The sequence below is a fragment of the Podarcis gaigeae genome (assembly GCF_964106915.1).
Source record: "Podarcis gaigeae genome assembly, chromosome: 17".
NCBI lineage: Eukaryota > Metazoa > Chordata > Lepidosauria > Squamata > Lacertidae > Podarcis > Podarcis gaigeae.
The window spans coordinates 31,391,688-31,414,714 of NC_139694.1; the positions used below are offsets into that span (position 1 = coordinate 31,391,688).

General features: G+C 44.7%; 1 protein-coding gene across 2 annotated transcripts; it reads left to right on the forward strand.

The window, feature by feature from the left end:
- Positions 1–1,973: 1,973 nt before the first annotated feature.
- Positions 1,974–23,027, forward strand: AP1M2 (adaptor related protein complex 1 subunit mu 2). Of its 2 annotated transcripts, none has more exons than XM_083719409.1 (13): positions 1,974–2,189; positions 4,800–4,956; positions 6,081–6,148; positions 7,035–7,165; positions 7,841–7,988; positions 10,324–10,450; positions 11,773–11,915; positions 12,928–12,999; positions 14,336–14,494; positions 16,184–16,309; positions 19,115–19,190; positions 20,055–20,471; positions 20,636–23,027. In XM_083719409.1, exons 1-12 carry the CDS (start codon positions 2,148–2,150, stop codon positions 20,075–20,077), a joined length of 1,272 nt encoding a protein of 423 aa, XP_083575535.1. In that variant the 5' UTR covers positions 1,974–2,147; the 3' UTR covers positions 20,078–20,471; positions 20,636–23,027. The 2 variants fall into 2 exon arrangements, with proteins under 2 accessions (XP_083575535.1, XP_083575536.1); XM_083719410.1 differs by having other exon boundaries at positions 2,081–2,189; positions 4,800–5,959; positions 6,027–6,148.

Here is a 23,027-nt window from a genome sequence, read left to right on the forward strand (position 1 = left end):
CAGCTTTTCTGGCCTTCTACAGGGTCTTCTTGTGGCTCAGACATAGCGTTACTGACATTGCCTGCAGTGGAGGAGTTGTGCACATTCCAGCTGGGATTAATCCTAAGTCTAGCTCGCACACATACACACAGAGTTCTCCCGGCCTCATAAAGCCTGGCATTGTGTGAAGGGCATTGCTGCCTCCACTGAAATATCACTCCCATGCAGTCATCACTGTCGCCAAAGCACAATGGAAGGCCTACCATGCGCTGCCTCGTCAGCTGTAGAATTCCAGGCGGCCGGCTGCTTCTCCCACATTCACCCACCCCAGTCACAGCAGCTTCTCTGGGCTTTGCCACCAGCAACACACAGAATTCAGCTTACAGCTAAGGGGTGGGGAGAACATTAGCACTATGATTAGCGTTTATTATATTATTATCTTTTTAAATACCTAAAGGTATCCCAAGCAACTTGTTCAATGATAAAACTATTTATTTATTTAAAAAATGTTTTTCCTCGACTGACGCACTCCTGGGTACAAATACATTGAGAAGTGAAAAGGAAGAGGAGTCAGAAATACTTCCCGATGTATTTGTATTGTTGGGGGAAACCCTTTTTATGTGGATCACTCTTCTTCTTCTTCTTCTTCTTCTTCTTCTTTATTCAATTTGCATACTACCCTTCATCCCCCTTCATCCGGATAGTCCAGGGTGATTCACAACAGAAAAATACAAAATGAGAATAGTAAGTGCATAATAAAACAAAAACCAATAACCCCCCACAAGCACATTTAAAAATGCTACTACAGTCATACCTTGGTTTCCGAACAGCTTAGTTCTCAAACGTTTTGGCTCCTGAAAACCGCAAACCCGGAAGTGACCGTTCCGGTTTGCGAACTACTTTTGAAAGCCAAACTTCTGACGGAGCTTCCGTTGCTTCTGACTGGCTGCAGGAGCTTCCTGCAGCCAATCAGAAGCTGCACTTTGGTTTCTGAACATTCTGGAAGGCGAATGGAGTTCCAGAATGGATTCCGTTTGACTTCCAAGGTACGACTGTACTGCGGCCCGTGTTTCGTTAGCCAAAAAATTGAAAATGAGCAAGGTCCCAACCAAAGAAGCACAACAACTTAAGTTGACAGAATATGCACAACTCGCAGACTTAACATATAGTATAAGAGAACAAGAAGAACATACGTTTAGAGAAGATTGGAAAACGTTTATTGAATATATGGGAAATAACGGTGCACAGCTGAAAAAGCTGGCAGCAGCAGTAAGATAAATTCAACAGTGTATATAAGTTTTGATGGATGTAATCATGGAATACTGAATGGTATAATTTCTGTAAAATATGCAGGGATTTATGATATGTAAAATGAACCATGGAAAGAGAAGAAGGGAAGTCATGGATATCTTAAAGATGTAAAAATGAGTATTTTAAATTGCAAAACAGAAATGTTAATAAAAATTATATAAAAAATAAAATAAAAAGCCATTGAATGTTAATCAGCCTGGTTGAAGAGAAACGTTTTCGCCTGATGCCTAAAGATATATATTGAAGGCACCAAGTGAGTCTTTAATCAACATCATCCATGGACGTATTCAGGATTTCTGTTGGGAGGGCAGAACCTCAGTTAATTAACTATTTTTATTGATTTACTTGATTTAGGGGAGCGTCCCTCTTTGGCTACGCCCATGTCACCATCATCATTATGGTTATTGTTTAGTATTTATTAAATTTGTTACTCCCCTTATCTTGCCCAGGGCAACCCAAAGAGAACTTACAACCCAACCAAACTAAACCCAACTCATCATCCGGATTCTATGGGGAAACCGAGAGGAGAATTAAGAACGGGGCGTTTCTCTGCTTCCCAGCCTCTCTTCACACGGGATCGGGATCTCGGCTGGGATCCTATGGGGCTAATCGCTTGCGCGCGTGCACACGTCCGTCCGGCCCCTCGCTCGAGAGAGAAACTGCGACGTCTGTCCTCCCACTTCCTTTCTGTCGGAGGACTTCTATCCCACACCCTCCTGCTGCTGCTGCTGCATCCGCCTCCTCTCCTTTAAGGCAGCCCAGCTCACCTGTAGGCGCAGCGCCCTCACCTAGCCCAGGTGGCTGCCGAGAGCGAGCGAAGCAGGAGAGGAGGAGGAAGTGGGCGCAGCAGGAGCAGCATGTCCGCCTCGGCAGTTTTTATCCTTGACCTGAAAGGCAAGGTGAGTGTGACCCCCCAGATCTTCCTCTCAGGTGGGGCAGAGCACCTGAAGAGCAGCCTCCACCCTCCAGGCGAAGTTTCCCAAATAACTCCCCCCTCTCTCTATGCCCTCCAGTATTTCCGCTCACTAAATCCAAGTTTCTGGGTGTTACCTGGTTCCATTCATACTGTGTACCCTTATCCCCCTCTTCACTTTTCAGCCTGGAGAAGAGGAAGTTAAAGCCTCTTGAGACCAGGTGGGGAGCTGAGTAGCACCCAGGTGGCCCGGCTGTGTCTTATAGATGCTAGGCCACCTTTGCCTCTGGGCACAAGGAGAGAGATGGGTGCTCCTGGCCCTGGTGCCAAGGTTTCTTCCTGCGGCTCCCACCTTCCGGGAGATGGGGCCCACCTGTGCTGCGTCTGGCTGGCATCCCCTATCCCAGAGCTGGGGCTTGTTGGTGCTCCATCGCAGGCTTTTTGGCCCTCCTTTTCTAGGCTGAGGAGTGGTCTGAAAATTGTGACCGCTTAGTGAACGGAGGCAGCCTGGGAATGTTGTTCCCGGAGCGTGTGGACCTGCTTGCTGCCATCCTGCTGGCTCTGGTTGCGTCAGGGAGCCTGTTCGACCAGCTAGGTTGCTTCAAATGGGTGAAAGAGCAGGGCCAGAGCTGTAGCAGGAAAGCAGAATGAGCCCTGAGCCCATCACTTTAAGGAACAGAAACTGGAATAAACATTTGCTTTCTCGGTGATAAGCTTTGCACACTGGAACTGCCTGCTGCTACCCGTTCAAAACAACAACAACAACAGTTGATGGCAGGTGCAGAACAGTAGCAGGCCAATTTGTGGAAGAGAGGAATAGCATCAGAGCTAGCGCAAGGTAGCAGTTAAGAATCTGAATGGAAAAGTCAACATCTGAACACAAGATCGAGGAGATTGGTGACAAACAGATTTATTTGCTAGACTGCTCGGTTTGTCAATACTGGAATGAGAAGCATGCTAATACTGTTCAGACATTTACTCCCCACCCCCTGGTTCTTATAGAAACCCCCCCCCCCACAAAGCAATTTTATTAACAATTACAATTACAGTGGTACCTCGGGTTGAGAACTTAATTTGTTCTGGAGATCTGTTCTTAACCGGAAACTGTTCTTAACCTGAAGCACCACTTAGTCAATGGGGCCTCCCGCTGCCGCCATGCTATTTCTGTTCTCATCCTGAAGCAAAGTTCTTAACCCGAGGTACTGTTTCTGGGTTAGCGGAGTCTGTAATCTGAAGCATCTGTAACCCGAGGTACCAGTGTACTGTGTAATAATGCAAATCTCAGCGCAGCTATAGCTTTACTACATGTTGTTAGGGAAATGACAGTCTACATCAGGCATAGGCAAACTTGGCCCTCCAGATGTTTTGGGACTACAACTCCCATCATCCCTGACCACTGGTCCTGTTAGCTAGGGATACTAGTTTGTCTGCATCACTGCCCCCTCCCCTTCTGTAATAGCATGGTAATAAATATACATAAGGGGCTGTTATACTCTGATTAAGCATTTTTAAACAATCCAAAAATTCATCTACATGCATATCATTAATAATAACAACTATTAAGGGTGCACTGGTATACCTACCTTCATGGAAGTAAGCCCAACTGAACCCAATGGAACTTACTTTTGGAGTAGTTAACTTATAGGAGTTTGCTGTAAGTGAAGTACTTGGGGAACCTTCTGATGATGGGTGCCCCCTATCTTACACAAAGCTGAGTTTATGCACTGCATTTTGAATAGGATCTTGTGCGGGAAAGATCATGGAGGTACAGTATCACATTTTTTAAAATAAGTGTGGCATGAAAGGGAAGCCTGGTCCATGACAGAGATAGCTCTGGGGGTTGGGAATATTATGGTACAGCTGCACTTTCCTTTTCCTCCCACCACATCTCTAAAATAACAACTTCGTCGAAGGATGAAAAAGACCAGGGCTGGAACAAGACCATTTGCTGCCTGAAGCAAAGGACGGTATTGCCTCCCTCCCTGTTCCATGTAGAGAAGCTGGCCAGAATGGCGGTTGAATCTTACTCCAGCTGTGCCAGGGGGACGGTTTCCTCCATCGCACCTGACAGCAGCTGGCAAGTTTAGAGGGTACATGAGAGGCTTGTGGTGCACATCTCTGTTCTCCCACAGAAGCGAATGGTTAGAAGTCGGGCTGTGACTGCTGTCACCTAAGGCAATTGCTTCTTCTACCTAATAGCAGAGCCGGCTCTGAAAAGCACAAAGGAGAGAACTAAAGGCCCGTTAGGTAGAGAAGAACTATTGTTTATTTGACTGGGATGTGCTATGACTGACGTACAGTACATGGCCAGGGAATACAGGGTGAGAATGCAACCTTGAAGACTTGCATCTAACAGCAGAATTCAAGAGTGTTTACTCAGATGTCTGTCCTATTAAGTTCTATGGGGCTTACTCCCAGGTAAGTGGGTAAAGGGTCCCAGTCTAAAACCAGCTCCCTGGAAAATGGTGTCTGGGTGAATGACATACATGATGCTACTTAGAGGAAACATCAGTGATAACGTGATCAGCGCACTATGGGTGTCTCAGTGTCAGCCATGCAAGGCTGGCGTGACTTAAGCTTCTTTCCCATCCTCTAGCCTCTCATCAGCCGCAACTACAAAGGAGATGTGAGCATGTCAGAGATTGACTACTTCATGCCACTCTTGATGCAGAAGGAGGAAGAAAGTGCCCTGACGCCACTCCTGTCCCGCGGGAAAGTGCATTTCCTTTGGATCAAGCACAGCAACATTTATTGTATCCTTTCAGAGCCTGAGCTAATTCCAGGGAGGGGGGTGGGATGCTGCAGCCCCTGTGAGAGGCAAAACCCAAGTCCAACTGGATTCAGAAGCACTACTCCCTCCAACTGTGGCACATAGCCAGCAGGGCTGGTAATCTTCAATAGCCTTTTCCTCCATGAATTTGTCTTCCAAAGCCATCCAAGTTTGGAGGATATCACTGCCTTTTCTGGGAGGGAGCACCACAGTCTATGTGCTGCGTGAACGGCACACAGTATTCTAGATCCATTTGCACCATAGATTTGTATAACAGCAATATAATGTTGGCAGTTTATTTTCAGTTAGCCTTGCCCTGTGCCCTTAAGTTTCAGCGAAGTGGAGATTGCAGGCTCTGCGTTCTGAACTTCTTTGGAATGATAGAGAAAGAGCAAGAACAGGGTAGGCAACCTAAGGCCCGGGGGCCGGATGCAGCCCAATCACCTTCTAAATCCAGCCCACGAATGGTCCAGGAATCAGCGTGTTTTTACATGAGTAGAATGCGTCCTTTTATTTAAAATGTATCTCTGGGTTATTTGTGGGTCCTGCCTGGTGTTTTTACCTGAGTAGAATGTGTGCTTTTATTTCAAATGCACCTCTGGGTTATTTGTGGGACATAGGAATTCATTCATATATATTTTTTTCAAAACATAATCCAGCCCACCACATGGTCTGAGGGATGGTGGACCGGCCCACAGCTGAAAAAGCTTGCTGACCCCTGGGCAAGAATGAAGCATGTGCAGAATCCTTTTGGCTAGACAGAAGCCTCATGTTAGGAGATGAGTTGGGTTGAGAGCTGAAAGGCTGGTCCCAAAAAGGGGAAACTGCAAACTGGTGCAAGATCCAGTCCAAGGAAACAACCATTGAAGAATCCACATGAGGTTTCTGTGCATCCCAATGTTCATCTACTGCCTGGCACTGGTGGCTATGTCCTCTATTTAGGCTAGAGTCCCCCAAAGCCAATACTCCTTCCCTACCATTCCCAAGTTTCCTGCTTGGCAGGGGGTTGGACTCGATGGTCCTTGTGGTCTCTTCCAACTCTATGATTCTAAGTCTCTAGTCCAGCAGTTCAGAAATCTCTTTCTTTACCCTTAACCTTTTGTGCAGTGGTGGCCTTAACCATGAAGAATGCCAATGCCTCACTAGTGTATTCTTTTCTCTATAAAGTGGTAGAGGTAAGTCAAGGAGCCATTTTTAGATGTACAAAGAAGAAATAGGCACCAAGATAGGAAAGGCTGATGCTATCTTTGAGTTCCCCATTGTGTTATTCTGTTGGCTTGGAGTAGCATGCACACAACACACATCCTCCCCCATTGGAGCCAACTCCTAGGGGCTGAGGTCCCTTCACCCCCCCATAAAATATTTGATGGGTCCTGGGGGCCCCAAAGCTGATGGGCATTACCATTCAAATGCTGTGTGTCTACTGCATCATGTGATCGATTGTTTGGGGCAGGGCGTACCTGGGGTCCCCCAATATTTTTGCCAGGTTGGCACCCCTGCCCTCCCCACAAATGATCTTGAGGCTTTTGGTTTCATCTTGGCACTGCAAACCCTGATGGTATCTTTTTGGGGCCAGGGATGAAAGGCCAGTTTGCCCTTTGTAGCATAAAATCTGGCTTCTTCTACCCCATTGATTCCAGCCTTTGAAAACTGAACTTGTATGATGTCTTTTAGTGTATTCACTCTCAAGTTATTTTAAAAGGTAATACCTTCAAGGCACGGTTTTATAAAATTTGCAGCAGGGGTGAAGAATTTGTGCCCTCCAGAAGCTCCCACCAGCCTGAGCCATATGAAACCAACTCTCATATGAAACCAACTCTCTGCCCCTTTTGCATACCAGAAGGGCCCACCTATCTTCCTTTCCCAATAACTAATGCATCCCACACTGGGAATTCTGCAAGAAAGATGCACTTGAGCCAAATGTAGATGGATCAAAGTTCCGGAATTTGGGTATGGGGGCTGCGGAATTCTAGGATCTTCACCCCTGGGCTGGGGGGGGGGCGGTTCACCTCTTCTGTATAAATTCCAGTAGGGTGAAACCTTTCTTTCTCTCATTGTCAGGTCTTTTCTGAATATTTCAAAGAGTTGGAAGAAGAGAGCATCCGTGACAATTTTGTCATTGTGTATGAACTGCTGGATGAGCTTATGGATTTTGGGTTTCCCCAGACAACAGATAGTAAAATTTTGCAGGAGTGAGTCACTTGGTCTTCTCCCCTTCTCCTAACCTTTTTATCCCCTGCTTTCCTGCTACCTCTTTCTGACATTGTGCAAATAAATGACCTAAGGCAGCCCTGTTCAGGGAAGTTTTTAATATGTAACGCTGTACTGTTTTTAACACGTGATTGGGAGCTGCCCAGAGTGGCTGGGGAAACTCAGCCAGATGGGAGGGGTATAAATAATAAATTATTATAATATTATTATTACTAACAGGATTTGAAAACTATATGTGCTGAGGATGGGTATATAGGAGTTCAAGTGGAACAAAATGTTTCCCATGTGTAAAATCTCAAGTGTTGAATTCAGATGTTAATCATTCTGCTTGGGCCAAACTTTATTTCTGAGGGGGCCTCAGTTTGGGGAAAATGAGGTCTAAAGAGATACTTAAATTTCAGTGTTGCGGGGCTCAGAAGCAAATGTCAAAATCTGAACTATCAGTGCTTCAAACATTCATTTTATTCTGAATTGGCATTTCTGATCAGGCAATGTGAAGTTTTGCTGAGATTCTGCTTCTGCTTTAGATAGCAGAAGGAGCTCTTTACAGTCCCCCGCAATCCTTTGAAAAGGTGTGCTTGTTGGGAGGTGGAACGACTGCATCTTATGAGGGCAGTTCTAGATCTTGATCTCACCCCCTCTTCACCCTGTTGCAGGTACATCACTCAGCAAGGCAACAAGCTCGACACGGGCAAATCCCGCGTTCCACCCACCGTCACCAATGCAGTCTCCTGGAGGTCGGAGGGAATCAAATATAAGAAGAATGAAGTCTTCATTGATGTCATTGAATCTGTCAATCTGCTGGTGAGTTATTGCAGAAATGTGGGTCTGTCTGGCTCACCTAGGTATGTAGGGATCTGGGCAACATTGCGAGAAGCCAAAAATGTTGGCATGGCCTTTTGTCTTGTGGTGCCTGCCCCATTGGAATTCCCTTCAATTAAGTATTACATGGGCATCAACTCTCGTGGTGTGAAGTTGCTCGGGTGCTTGGCCTTTCTCAGCAGAGTGCAGGAGGAAAGCTGTGTCCCTGGCAGCTGCTCAGAGGAGGCCGTGTGTGTCTCCCATGAGAAAAATGCTGGTTTCCATTGGTGACGGTGGTGCTCCCACAGGGATGGTGGTGATCTGCCCTGAACCAGTATTTTCTCCTCTTTGAGCATCAGCTTCGACAGCAAACGAGCTCGGAAGAGATGATGATAAGATGAGAAAAGGAAAGTGGGCAAAAGGTAGCTCGGGATCTACTGGAGATCCCTGGGCGATTTCTGGGTTTCTCAACAGCAGCAGAAGCTGCTCCACGCCCCTTTCTGCTGAAATGAAGGGCAGGAATAGATTTCTCTCTCTTTATGATTAGAGTGTGTAGAGTCTTTATGATTAGAGCGTTGCTCGGTCCCAGCTCCTGCCAACCTAGCACTTCGAAAGCACATCCAAGTGCAAGTAGATAAATAGGTACCACTCTGGCGGGAAGGTAAACAGCGGTTCCGTGCGCTGCTCTGGTTCGCCAGAAGCGGCTTCGTCATGCTGGCCACATGACCTGGAAGCTGTACGCCGGATCCCTCGGCCAAGAAAGCGAGATGAGCGCCGCAACCCCAGAGTTGGTCACGACTGGACCTAACGGTCAGGGGTCCCTTTGCCTTTACCTTATTTATTTAGTGCATTTCATAGAATCATAGAGTTGGAAGGGATCCCAAATGTCATCTAGTCTAACCCCCTGCAATACAAATATCCCACCTTTCCCACCACCCCCAGGAGCACAAAGTGACTTTTATGGTTCTCCCCCTCAGTTCTAGTACTGATCCACTTCTGGGCTGAGCATGTTCCTTAATTTTGTGTGTTGTTTCTCTCTCTACCCCCATTTTGCACCTAGATCCAGTTGGAGGATCTCTGGTTTCTAGTGCAAAAACAAAGCAGATCCGATATGCCTGAGTCTGCCCACTCGTATAGGATTTTAGTTTGCACACAGCACATCTAAGTACTGAGTAATGTTGTTTCCATGATGTTTTGTGTACTGGTGGGTAACTTCCCTGGGCTTTGAAAGTCCATTTTAAAAGGGACTAATTTGAATTCAAATTCAAGGTGTCCAAAAAGGAACGAATTCTAGTTTATATTCGTCCCTTTAGTTCTGTTCATGTTCAGTTCAAATACATCCAAATTATTTTACCCTCAGCATTCAGAATGCTACATGCTGCTGGGCTGAAGTATAAAATATGCTTAAGAAAACACAGTGGAATGTGAGTTGTTTGGTTTATTATTCCCAACAATTATGATCCTTAAATTTCAAAGCCCAAAGAATGTAATCAGTAGAAAATGCATGTAGGAGATTGAACCTAAAGCTAAGTATACCTTTAAAAGCTCTCCCTCAAAATGAACAATTTACATTCAGTTCACTCAGCAGTTGTGGGAACTACACTAGTGGCCAAAGTTGTGGAAGCCTTTTGGAAAAAGTGCATTTCTGAGGTTTGACGACTCATAACATGTGATTATCTCTCTAAACACTCATGCTCATTGGTTGCATTCAGATGATGGGAAGCTACTGCATATCAATCTAAGCAAGTTGTGCTTCCTTTTTCTGGTTATTTGGCTATAACTTTTGATAGAACACAGATAATTGAACAAACTTTGTTGCATTACATTCTTCATTAAATTATCTTTCTATTGATATGTAATTTTATGGTATTACTCCAAAAAAAGTGGGGGGGGGGGCTATGAGCCATCAAACCTCAGAAATACACTATTTCCAAATGGTTTCCACAATTTTAATTGTATTAATCAATTGTATTAATCAATTGTATTAATCAATTGTATTAATTAATTATATTAATTAATTGTATTAATTAATTGTATTAATTAATGTAATAATTTTTTATTATTTATACCCCACCCATCTGGCTGGGTTTCCCCAGCCACTCTGGGTGGCTTCCAACAGAACACTAAAAACACTCGTGTACTATGAGGCATAGTTCAGAGATTTTTGAACCAATTCAGCAAACTGCGTTAAACTGAACTAGCTCATTCCAAGACTGGTGCTGCAGTTTCAGCCTGGCTGTCATCAGGGACAGGAGGGAGAAGCCCCCCTTCTTCCAGGCAAAGAGAGGAGAGGGGAGGAGTTGTGACCCCAAGACTCAGACCCTGCTCTGTCTTCCAGGTTAATGCCAATGGGAGTGTCCTCCTGAGTGAGATTGTGGGCTCCATCAAGCTGAAGGTCTTCCTCTCCGGCATGCCAGAGCTGCGTTTGGGCCTCAACGACAGGGTGCTCTTTGAGATCACAGGACGTAAGTCACCCAGTGCCCTGAAAGCAGGAGCACCAGCAGTTGAGTGGGCTGGGCCTAGAGAGCCTCCAGCAGCAAGAGATGTTAGGCTGAATGACACTAGATTTGGCTGGATTTTGCTTATTGTTGCGGTTTTTCATTTTATGTAGACAAGGTGTAATTTCAGCCCAGGAGCTTATTTTTAAAAGTAGCATTCATACAGGTGCATTTTTTTTGGGGGGGGGGGCATCTCTCTCTTTTCACTGAAACACCAGAGCAGCACCCACACATCTGGGTGTGTGTATGAAAAATGCAGTTTATTTTGTTCATCATTAACTTGCTGGTAACTTTTAATGTGGACCTCATGTTTTGGGAATGGACAACCTGTGTTCTGTCAAATACTCACATATTTCTGCTGCTTCTAGTCTTTGGGTGTTTGTGTTTTAAAGTTGAGAGCTTTAATAATAACTTTAATAAAAAAAACCCTCCTTTTCAAAGTGTTGGTGCTGACCTTTAAAGTCCTAAACGGCCTCGGTCCAGTATACCTGAAGGAGCATCTCCACCTCCATCATTCTGCCCAGGCTCTGAGGGCCTTCTGGCGGTTCCCTCACTGTGAGAAGCCAAGTTACAGGGAACCAGGCAGAGGGCCTTCTCAGTAGTGGCACCTGCCCTGTGGAATGCCCTCCCACCAGATGTCAAAGAGAAGAACAACTACCAGGCTTTTAGAGAAGCTTTTAATGTTTAACAGACCACTGTATTTTAATACTTTGCTGGAAACCACCCAGAGTGGCTGGGGAAACCCAGCCAGATGGGTGGGGTATAAATAATAAATTTTAATTGTATTTTATTTTTATTATTTGCAAGCACCTTCCCCACAGAATGCTTGGAGTTCTGAGTGTTGGCTATTTGCAGATTAGTTGCGCCTCAGAAGGCGTGCTGGGGAGACCACACATTACAAGGAACACAAAAGTAACTTTTGCTAGGTTTTAATAACAAAAAACAAAAACTCCTTTTACACTAAATCAATAAGCATGACCCATCCACTAGGGTACTGAGAGAGCTACATACTGCTCTTTATATACCATACCCAACAGCTTAATTACCACAACTTAACAGCACCTGCTATACTGCTTCACAGCTGTAAAACTAGGTCATGTTATTTGCTTTGGCCTTTAAAGAAATACACATCTTGTGGAACAATAATGAACCTTCAAATTTAAAGAGACCATTCAACACTGAGAGGCCAAGAATCACAAGGACAGGCAGCTGTTTCTCTCTGGCTAGAGTGTAGTCTTTCCCCTGCTATCCCCTGGGCAATTCTGACAGCCACACTTCTGACTTCTCAGGTGGAAAAAATAAGTCTGTGGAGCTGGAGGATGTCAAGTTCCATCAATGTGTGCGGCTGTCACGTTTTGACAATGACCGGACCATCTCCTTTATCCCACCTGATGGAGATTTTGAGCTCATGTCCTATCGGCTGAACACACAGGTTAGTCTGGGATTCAGACCTTAGAAAAAAGTGATGCCATGGTGATCTCATTGGGTACAGAGGCAACTCCTTTGTGCATGGTTGCACTGAGGCAGTAGCTGCCTAATTTTCCCAGATTAGCTTTTTTCTTAATGATTCATGCCCAGCTAGGTCATTTGTCTACTTATCTATAGGCTGATGCTCTCAGGGAAGAGAGAGTTCCTTGCAGAAGGATAGCGGGAATTACGCCCAGTTGACAAACTGGTTCCTTGTTGAGGAAGCCATGTGCGTTATCTTCAGATCTTGAGCCACTCACGGTTGCAGCTGGCTGATTCTCTATATATTGAGACATCTATTCTCTGCCGCTATAAAACATGTGGAACAGCAATCCTATATATGTACTATGGCACTGTTTGGATAAACCACACTAGAAATAATCCCATCATTTTGTACATTCCCACAGTACTTTAAAAGGCATTGCTCTCTTTCTCAGATCTCTTCCCCCCCCCCAACATGACAGTTAATAGAACTCATTGTTGTTAAATGTTAAAGCTCAGAGGAAGGCCAGGGATGGTCGCTCCCAAAACTCTCCATAGCTGTCAACGTTTTCCTTTTTTTAAGAGAAATTCCCTTATTCCAAATAGGATTCCTCGCAAGAAAAGTTGACAGCTATGAAACTCTCCCCTCCTATCAGATGTGTCCTATTGCCCTGGCACTTCTTCAAGCAATAGGAAAATACTGTAACTATTTGTAGTATTTATCTTGCAATCACCAAATGATGATGATAACAACAGTTATTTGGTGAATGCAAGATAAATACGACCTGGTTCTTAGGGTCTTTTACCTGACTGCTCCAAGGTGGCACAAGATTTCTCAAGTATACAGGACTGATTAAGCTGAGATGACAGGATTTGTAGGTGTTCTGAGCTTTCATCATGCCTGACACACCTCCCATTAACCTTTTGTTCTTTGGCTGTAACCTGCTGGAGGCTCTGGACCCCAGGAATGAGATTCTCTCTCTCTTTGCTTGAAGGTGAAGCCCCTCATCTGGATAGAGTCTGTCATTGAGAAGTTCTCTCACAGCCGGGTGGAGATTATGGTGAAGGTGAGTTTCTTTGAGGGATACTGCTACCCTTTACCCAAGGCTTCCATAACAAGGGTGATTAGAGGAAAACACATGATAAAGAGGACACAATATATTTGGGTATTTATTGCTATAGATTTTGTTCACTCTTAACAGCTTCTTCAGATCATCCAAAAGCGGGATTTGTATTAGCTTTGGATAAATGAGATCACTTCCCAGTCTTCCATGGAGCACTACAGCAGTGATGAGCTCTACTTTGGCTCACCTTCTCTCTCTCTCTTTTTTTAAATTATTTTCATTTTTTAGACAAAATTCATATACATTTAAATCATTTTCAATTTATACACATCTGAGATTACTTAAATCCCCGGATTTCCCTCCCACCCTCCCCTGGTTTCCATTTTTTTCTATTTCTTCTATTGCATCTAATTACATTTTTCAAATTCATTTTGTATCCCCCATTTTAAAACTTAAGTCATATTACATTATAAGTGTTATAACAATCCTGCTAACGTTTTTAGATATCTGCAGTGGTCTTTTTTTTTTTTTTTTTATAATAATTTTTTATTATTTTTACAAAACAAAAAAACAGGGAACAAGGGTATAGGAAAAACAAACAAATCACAAACAAATACATAAAATATGACTTCCCCATACCTCCCCTTCTCTGCATCATTATTTTATAGTGTGTCAGCAACCCTTCAGTCAATTTCTCTATATATTCTCATTAAGTTTCCCCCTTTAATTTACGATTTACAGCTGTAGTTCTTTATTTATAGCCTCTCGACATCTTAACCGTCCAATATTTTACAGTAGTTCTTAAGGTATACTTTAAATTTTCTCCAATCTTCCTCCACCGCCTCCTTCCTCTGGTCACGGATTCTGCCGGTGATATCTGCAGTGGTCTTTAAGATACTCTATAAATTTTTTCCACTCTTGACTAAATTTTTTATCGTCTTGGTGTCTGATCTTCGCAGTCATCTTTGCCATTTCAGCATAGTCCATCATCTTGGTTATCTACTCTTCTTTGGTTGGGATTTTTTCTTCCTTCTGCTTCTGGGCAAAAAGCATTCTTGTGGCTGTTGTTGCATACATAAACAGTCTTTTTAAGTCCTTCGGTATTTCATCTCCTATTAGTCCCAATAAAAAGGTTTCTGGTTTTTTGATAAAAGTTATCTTAAACATTTTTTTTCAATTCATTCTATATCATTTCCCAGAATTCTTTTACTATTTTACATGTCCACCACATGTGGTAGAATGTACCTTGGCTCGCCTCCTCTTATGGCAGAGACGTAGTCAGGAGGGGTGAAACACAGACTGTTGTGAGCATCTCTCTGTCTTTCTCCCTCTGGAAAAGGCAAAGGGCCAATTCAAGAAGCAATCGGTGGCCAATGGAGTAGAGATATGTGTCCCAGTCCCGAGTGATGCCGACTCGCCCAAGTTCAAAACCAGCATCGGCAGTGCAAAATACCAGCCTGAGAAGAACGTTGTCGTCTGGAGCATCAAGTCGTTCCCGGTGAGAGAGATGTCCCCTTTCCCACAAATCTCCTCCCCCATTCTGTCCTCTGAGTTTTGCAGATGATTTCAAAGATGCAGGTTTAACCCTCAGACATCTCCATTGCATTTGGGAAGGGGGCAATTCTGTTACATGGTCCAGTGCTCCTGCAAGTTTGTTGGGTGGCAATGGAAGAGGTGAGCCGTTGGTATTGGTCAAGAGCTTCCACTATTAAGTGTGCTATAGCAGTGGCGTAGCGTGGGTTGTCAGCACCCAGGGCAAGGCAAGTAATTTGTGCCCCCTAACCCATGGATTTGTGCCCACTAACCCTAACCCCCAGATGTTGTGCCCGGTGCGGCCGCCCCCCCCTGCACCCCCCACGCTACGCCACTGTGCTATAGTTGCTCATGAATCCCTGCCCATTAGGTGCCAGCAAACCTTGAGAAAACATGAATGCAACTGATCCAAAAATCCACCCACCCACCCTCCACTCAAACAAAAAAACAAATCTCACTACAGCCAACCAAAAACACCCAACCACACCCTTGACCACCCCAACCTCTCTCACCACTAAGGAAGTACAACACACAAATGGTAAGAGAACCCATACAAGTGACACTGACGCAAAACCCCACACATGCACTAAGTAAAAGAACAGACGTATACCCGAAGGAGTGTCTCCACCCCCATCGTTCAGCCCTGACACTGAGGTCCAGCTCCGAGGGCCTTCTGGCGGTTCCCCCCCCCCCTGCAAGGAGTGAGGTTACAGGGAACCAGGCAGAGGGCCTTCTTGGTAGTGGCGCCTGCCCTGTGGAAAGCCCTCCCATCAGATGTCAAGGAAGTAAACAACTCTCTGACTTTTTTCCAGTAACACCTTAGAGAGCAACTAAGTTAGTTATTGGTATGAGCTTTCGTGTGCATGCACACTTCTTCAGATAAACATGTGCATGCACAAGAAAGTTCATACCAATAACTAACTTAGTTGGTCTCTAAGGTGCTACTGGAAGGATTTTTTAAATTTTTTATTTTATTTGTTTTGTTTTGTTTCGACTACAACAGACCAACACGGCTACCTACCTGTAACTATCTGACTTTTAGAAGACATCTGAAGGCAGCCCTATTTAGGAAAGTTTTTAATGTTTGATGTTTTATCATGTTTTTAATATTCTGTTGGGAGCTGCGCAGAGTGGCTGCACAGAGTGGAAACCCAGTCAGATGGGCAGGGTATAAATAATAATAATAATAATAATAATAATAATAATAATAATAATAATATATTATTGCTATTACTATTATTATTTATTAGCATTACCACCCCACTCCACTCACCATTCTCCCCTCTTCCCCCTTTTCTTCCCAACCTAATACTGCATGTGATACTAATATCTCACAACAAATGAAACAGATCTACAGAAAATACAACTTGAAAAAAGAGACAATGCACGTACTTTTGTAAACTAAGAAATCTTTAATAAAAATACATTTTAAAAACACACCCAAACACACACACACACACACACACACACACAGATGTGATCCATAAGGACTTCCAGAAATGCCAAGGTGGATTTTCTTACCCCTTTCCTGTGACCATTGATGATCTTCATTTACACTTCTTGGTTATTAGGGTCAGGTTGTTGCATTGGCTGGCCTGCATAACCATTGACTTAAAGAAGAAGACCTTACCTTCTCTTGCATTTGGCTCTGCAGGGTGGCAAGGAGTACCTGATGAGAGCCCACTTTGGACTGCCCAGTGTTGAGAATGAGGAGCTGGAGGGACGTCCGCCCATCTCAGTCCGTTTTGAGATCCCTTACTTCACAGTCTCTGGGATACAGGTGAGCTGGAGTTGACTGGAAGATGGAGAAGTGGGGCTCTGTACACTTGTGAGAATTAGCTTTTCTTGGGGGGGGGGTGACTGAAAGGCAAACTGGGTTGTCTGCAGGCTCCAAGCTGTGATTTAGCGAAAACGGCATGTGGTTGGCTAAAATGTTAAGAGCAGGGTAACTACCATCTCCTGATATACAGTGGTACCTCAGTTTAAGAACAGTCCTGTTTACAAACGATTCGGTTTACGAACTCTGCAAAATCAGCAGTAGTGTCCCAGTTTGAGAACTTTACCTCGGTCTAAGAATGGAATCCAAACGGTGGAAGGACACCGACGGCGGGAGGCCTCATTAGGGAAAGTGCGACTCGGTTTAAGAACGGTTTTGGTTCAAGAACGGACTTCTGGAACGGATTAAGTTCATAAACCGAGGTACCACTGTAAAATGGTTCTTGGAATTATTCAAACTCTCTTCCCAAAGCTGCATATGAAAGGGGCATCTTGATTACACTGTAGCTGAGGAATTAAACTCTCTGGAAGTCCAATATTTGAACTTGTTTCAATGGCTCCTGCTGGTGATGGGAGGGAATACACTGCAAACGGACGAGGAGGAGTGGAAGTATTTAGGGGAATATTTACCAAAAAAATGACCTCAAATATAAATTCCAGGTAGGGGATACCTTTTGACCAACAGTTGACAACATATAAAGGTTATGAGAATGTGGAAAAGAAGGTGAAGGAATTAATGTATATGCAGCTAAGTAAGATTTATAAAGAACTGTCATGGAACGCTGGGTGGGATGTCTAAAAGAACTACTGTAAAAGAATGGAAAATGCTGTAATTTTAAAGTTGAAAACTAATAATAGTAATAGTAATAATAATAATAATAGGTAGGATAGGGACTATGTAACCCAGAATCCTAGCCTTACCTGCAACCCTTTTTAAAAAAAATAAAATAAAACAACGGGTGGGTGTGTCTGCTGCAGTCTTTCTGCTCAACCCTCAACATGGAAAGTTCTCCTCTAGCAATAATAGTAGGATCACCTGTGGGTTTGACACACAATAAATCTCTATTGGGAATGTTGACTATATGTGGTGTGTGTCAAGAGACTCCCTGGATGTTCCCATCCAATTTATGCTGCTGTAAACAGGGACCCAGTCCTTTCAAGCTCATTGTAGGGGGGAAAGGTGTTGTTTCCTTCTGTTCCTTAGCTTATAGAAATGGGAATGTCTGGAGTACAGGTAGAATGGCTTGTTTTCCTTCTCCGCCCTCCTAGTAAAGGTAAAGGGACCCCTGACCATTAGGTCCAGTCGTGGCCGACTCTGGGGTTGCGGCGCTCATCTCGCTTTATTGGCCAAGGGAGCCGGCGTACAGCTTCCGGGTCATGTGGCCAGCATGACTAAGCTGCTTCTGGCAAACCAGAGCAGCACACGGAAACGCCGTTTACCTTCCCGCCAGAGCGGTACCTGTTTATCTACTTGCACTGGTGTGCTTTTGAACTGCTAGGTTGGCAGGAGCAGGGACCGAGCAACAGGAGCTCACCCTGTCGCGGGGATTCGAATCACTGACCTTCTGATTGGCAAGCCCTAGGCTCTGTGGTTTAACCCACCCGCGTCCCAATTCTCCGCCCTCCTACCTGTCCCCAATTAAGCACCCTTCCCAAGCCTGAACAAAGCAAATATGCAGATATAAAAGGTGACCATTTCTCTCTCTTTCCCCTCCTCTCATGTAAACCACACTTGGCTCACTAATTAGGTTATTGTTCATTTAGGAACATAAGGAGATGCCTTTTGCTCAGGCAGACCATTGCAATGGTCCCTAGAGCAGCTTGGCATTGTCTATGCTGACAGTTCTGGGTTTCACAAATGAGTTTTTCCCAGCCCTACCAGGGATTGTTCTGCATGCAAAGGATCTGTCCTACCACGGAGCTACAACCCTTCCGTTGCTTTGAGGCCAATTAAAAAAGTTCATTGAAAAATAATGATCCAAGCATTCCTTTCCCATGAACTTTAGATGGGCACAAACAAATGCCCTGGCACCTTCATTATATACATATATTTAGGCGCCAGGCGGATATGTTTCTCCTCAACCAGGCGTTTGGCTGATTAACATCCTATGTATGGTCTTTTAAATGTATCTGTGGGAGAGGGGTTATTGGTGTGTTTTGCTTTGGTTATGTATTTTGTGTTTTCGTTTTGTATTTTTATGTTGTGAACTGCCCTGTGATCTTTGGATGAAGGGTGGTTAATAATAATAATAATAATAATAATAATAATAATAATAATAATTAGTGCAGCCAATATTTCTTTGGGAGAAGGTGGGGCAGGGGCAATTTGCCAAGATGCTGTGTAGATTTGAAGTGCCTTTCATTGTGACCAGCTGGCGATGGGTGGTTTAGAGGTTGACGGATGCCCTCCTTTAATATCATTCTGCCCGGACGCTGAGGTCCAGCGCCTAGGGCCTTCTGGCGGTTCCCTCATTGTGAGAAGCAAAGCTACAGGGAACCAGGCAGAGGGACTTCTTGGTGGTGGCGCCCGCCCTGTGGAACGCCCTCCCATCAGATTTCAAAGAGATAAACAACTACCTGACATTCAGAAGACACCTGAAGGCAGCCCTGTTCAGGGAAGTTTATAATGTGTGACATATTAGTGTATTTTTGGTCTTTGTGGAAGCCGCCTAGAGTGGCTGGGGAAACCCAGCCAGATGGGCGGGGTACAAATAAAAAATTATTATTATTATTATTATTATTATTATTATTATTATTATTATTATTATTATTATTTTGTCCTCTCCTCTGCCTCCTCCCTCTAACCCAGGTGCGGTACATGAAGATAATTGAGAAGAGTGGGTACCAGGCTCTGCCTTGGGTCCGCTACATCACCCAGAGTGGGGGTAAGTTGTCAAGGAAGCTCAGCTGCATACAGGTTGTACAGACATTGGCTTTCCCTGGCTGAGCACTTTCCGTGTACAGTCATACCTTGGGTTACAGACGCTTCAAGTTGCGTTTTCTCGGGTTACGGACCCGCCGAAACCCGGAAGTACCGGAACGGATTACTTCTGGGTTTCGGGGGTCGCACATGTGCAGAAGCGCCAAATCGCTCTTTGCACATGCGCAGAAGTGCTGAATTGGAACCCACCCGTGTGCAGACCCGCCGCTGCGGGTTGCGAACACTGCAGGTTGTGAATGTGCATCAGATCACATTCGCAACCCGAGCGTCCACTGTACTAAAAGCTGTATGACAATCCTTTTCTGCTGGAGCCAATGTGGTGTAGTGTTTAGATTGTCAGACCATGACTATGTCTAACAATTCCCCCTAAAAGACTTGTCCCAAATTTCCCTGTGCGGAAGCTATGCTGATTCCCTTTCAGCAAGGCTCATTCTGCGCCTATATGTTTTGCAATTCTGGCTGTGAATCTACCCAAGAGAGAAGCAATACAGGTTTGTAATTATTTGGATTTCTCAATCTCTGGAAATGCCCCCCCTTTTTTAATTGACGCAGTATTGGCCACTTTCCACCATTCTATTAGCCCTGCGGGGGAGCTTGTCAGTGTTCCCATTTCACAGACGAGAAACTTTTGAGAGCTGGAGAGAGCACGTTGCTAAATGTTCCTCCCTCCTTGCAGGTTCGTTCCTGCCTGTCCTGATCGCTCAGCATCTCCTACAGGCATAACAGCTGCCCTGGGAAAAGGCAGATCTTTTAAGAACCTTTCTGGCCTGACCCAGGCCTAACATAATCTCTACCTTTTTTGTTCCAGATTACCAGCTCCGGACACATTAGTCGTGATCTTGCAGAGCTGGACACCATCAAGAATGAAGAAGCCTGAATGGCCCAAGAATCCTTTGTTGGCACTCTCTGAAGCAAATATTGTGTGTGTGTGTGTGTGTGTGTGTGTCTCCTCCTTCTCTCAAAATGCCACCCTGCTCTTCTGCCCAACCACAGCTCGATTTGGTAACAGTTCTTGGGCTGGTTTGCCCAGTGCCTTAAGGGGGAAATGATGGCTCTGTGGTTGTTGCCTGAGATGACACCTGCATTGCTTCCCTACCTGAGTGGCAGTGGACTTACCTGTGGCGAAACGCCGACCAGCTGTGCCTTGCCAGGACTCCTGGATGGAGAGACTCTTCCAGGAGCCTTGCCTTCTTTCAGAACCTCCCTCCTTTAGAAGCTTCCACCAGTGGCGTAGCGTGGGTTGTCAGCACCCGGGGCAAGGCATGTAATTTGCGCCCCCTAACCCGTGGATTTTAGCACTGATTTTAGCACTGCGAGTGCGAGCGCGCCCCCCCAGATGTTGCGCCCGGCCCCCCTGCACCCCCCACGCTATGCCACTGGCTTCCACAGAACCAGTGGTGACGCTTTGCTCCGAAGGTTTAGCTTGGCGTTCTCATCAGGGGGAGATGTGTTTGGCTTCACCTGCGGGTAGCATTCACCTGAGTGTAGCGTTCGGCTCAGCCTGGAAGGTAAGCTGAGCTCCCCACAAGCACCTTGTTGCTCTGCACCTTAGACTGGTGAGGAGGCAGGGAAAGCATGTCCTGCTATTGTGTGTAGAAGCTAGAACTAGGAGCTTTTGGGCACAAACTCACTGGGTGCCTGCAAGGAAGCCCCTTTCCCCCCTCAGTCTGTTCCCTAATCGTATGATGAGAATAGTGGCTACCTCATTTTTAAGATTTGTGACTCAAAACTACTTCCCATTGTCCTTTAGACCAGAATGAGCTGTAAATAGAAGTTGAAATGAAATTGGGCCATTTCAACAGGGTGACCATGACGCTGTTGTGTGTCATTAGTCCTCATTTCTTTTGGTTTTCTGTTCCACTTTCTTCCTTCATTCTAAGCATCCTCACTACAGCCAACAAGTGGAGCTGCTTGCAAGCATACTGGCCAGTTCTTACAATAGTGGGCCTTATCATTCTGGACACCTGACAGTGAAAATACCAAATATTATTTGGAGAGGAATGCTGAAGCTCAGGCCTAGTTGTGCTCTCCAGAGCTCCTTTTGCTTCTCAGTCAGTTTATTTGAAAAACCAGATATTCCACATACAATTTTCCCTTATTAAATCTTTATTCGGTTTCATCTCTAAGGTCAGGAAAAGAGAATGTCCAGCTGATTAGCAATTAATCCCCTTGATATTTATTGATACTAGTCTATGCACATTTATATTGGAGTGAGCCCCATTTAATGCAGTGACGTCATGTTTGAGTAAGAACACACAGAATTAGGATGCAGGAGTCTGATAACCTGTCTACTCATCTTCCTTTGATTTGCTCCTGTCTCAGTGATGTGGTTGCTACGGAAACAGTCTGAAGCTACTGTTGATTTGTATAGGAACCTGAACCTGAATCGGGCCCGTTGAGAAAAGGGAATTTTAGTTTCCCAACTTTCCCTTTTTAAGCCACTAAAAGCAAGCGGATAAAGTAAATGTGGTTATACTGTGAAAGAATACCTCAACACAGTGCTTTTTTCTGGGGGTACGCATACCCCTAAATATTTTGTGAATCTAAGTTTGGCCTGAGGGGCAGTATTTCAATTTGAGTAGGAAAATGAGAGTTCCCCTAAACATTTTTTAAAGAAAAAAAGCACTGCCTCAGCATGTAAGTGGATCCATGTACAGATCTATTTCATTAGTAGTGAAGCTGCCTCAAAGTGAATGCTATTTAAGTACGGTACAGTGAGAAAAATCCCAGAAAAGGATTTGTTGGTCTGCAGCGACAAGTTGGCAGAAAGTAATTGCATTAGAAAGGCCTCCAATTTAAGCCTGTCCCAGAATCTTCCACCTGTTAGGATTTTGGCACTCCCTAATATAATGCAGTTCATGCCTGATTAAGTTCCCCTGCAGATAAAGCAGTACCAACTGTAGCTCAGAGGCAAACTTGCAAGCCTCCGAAACCAATTCCTGCAAAGTGGTCGGTGGCAGAGCAATTTCAAAAAATGTCCTGGCACCTGGGTTCAAGCCTTTAAAATATCTGTGTGTGTCGTCCTCCCCTCAAACAAAATAGCAAAACCCCACCTTAGATCTTGCATAAAGGAATGTGTGCAAATCAAAGAAATTAGTTCTGCGGCTGCTGGGTGATTTGTTCCAAATCTGTACAGTCGTACCTTGGAAGTTGAATGGAATCCGTTCTAGAAGTCTGTTTGACTTCCAAAACATTCAGAAACCAAGGCACGGCTTCTGATTGGCTGCAGGAAGCTCCTGCAGCCAATCGGAAGCCCTATTGGACGTTCAGGTTCCAAAGAACGTTTCCAAACCAGAACACTCACTTCTGGGTTTGCGGTGTTTGGGAGCCAAAACGTTCGAGTCGCAAGGTGTTCAACTTCCGAGGTACGACTATATAAGCTTCCTAACTATGTTCAAGTAGAAACCTGCTAAACACAGCAAGCAGGGGAGCCAAAGCCCTCACCAGCAGATTTTGGCAGGTGCTCACTTCATGCAGGTATATAGGATTGCATGCTGCTCCAAGCCCTGTGCATTCCTCCCTGAGAGCAGTGGTTCCCTAAAGGGTGTGGCAGGGGAGGATGGAAAGCATGGCCGGAAGATTCCAGGAAAATCAATATTCTATTTTGGGAAAGATTCATATTCTTCTGTAGCTGCATTGTTTTATAATTTCTGGATGTCCTACGGTCATAATATAAAATAGTTGTGTTCTGTGTTATAAATCAAGCACTGCTAAGAGTTGTGTGTTTTTGTTTCCCAATGTATTTCTTATCAATAAAAGAATTCTGTGTGGCAGAAGCAAA

Bases quoted from the DNA above. Each gene is read 5' to 3' on its own strand.
- AP1M2 (XM_083719409.1), top strand. From the start codon at position 2,148: ATGTCCGCCTCGGCAGTTTTTATCCTTGACCTGAAAGGCAAG. The intron at 16,310-19,114 runs GTGAGCTGGAGT...CCTCTAACCCAG, and splicing joins TCACAGTCTCTGGGATACAG to GTGCGGTACATGAAGATAAT. The intron at 19,191-20,054 runs GTAAGTTGTCAA...TTTTTGTTCCAG, and splicing joins CTACATCACCCAGAGTGGGG to ATTACCAGCTCCGGACACAT.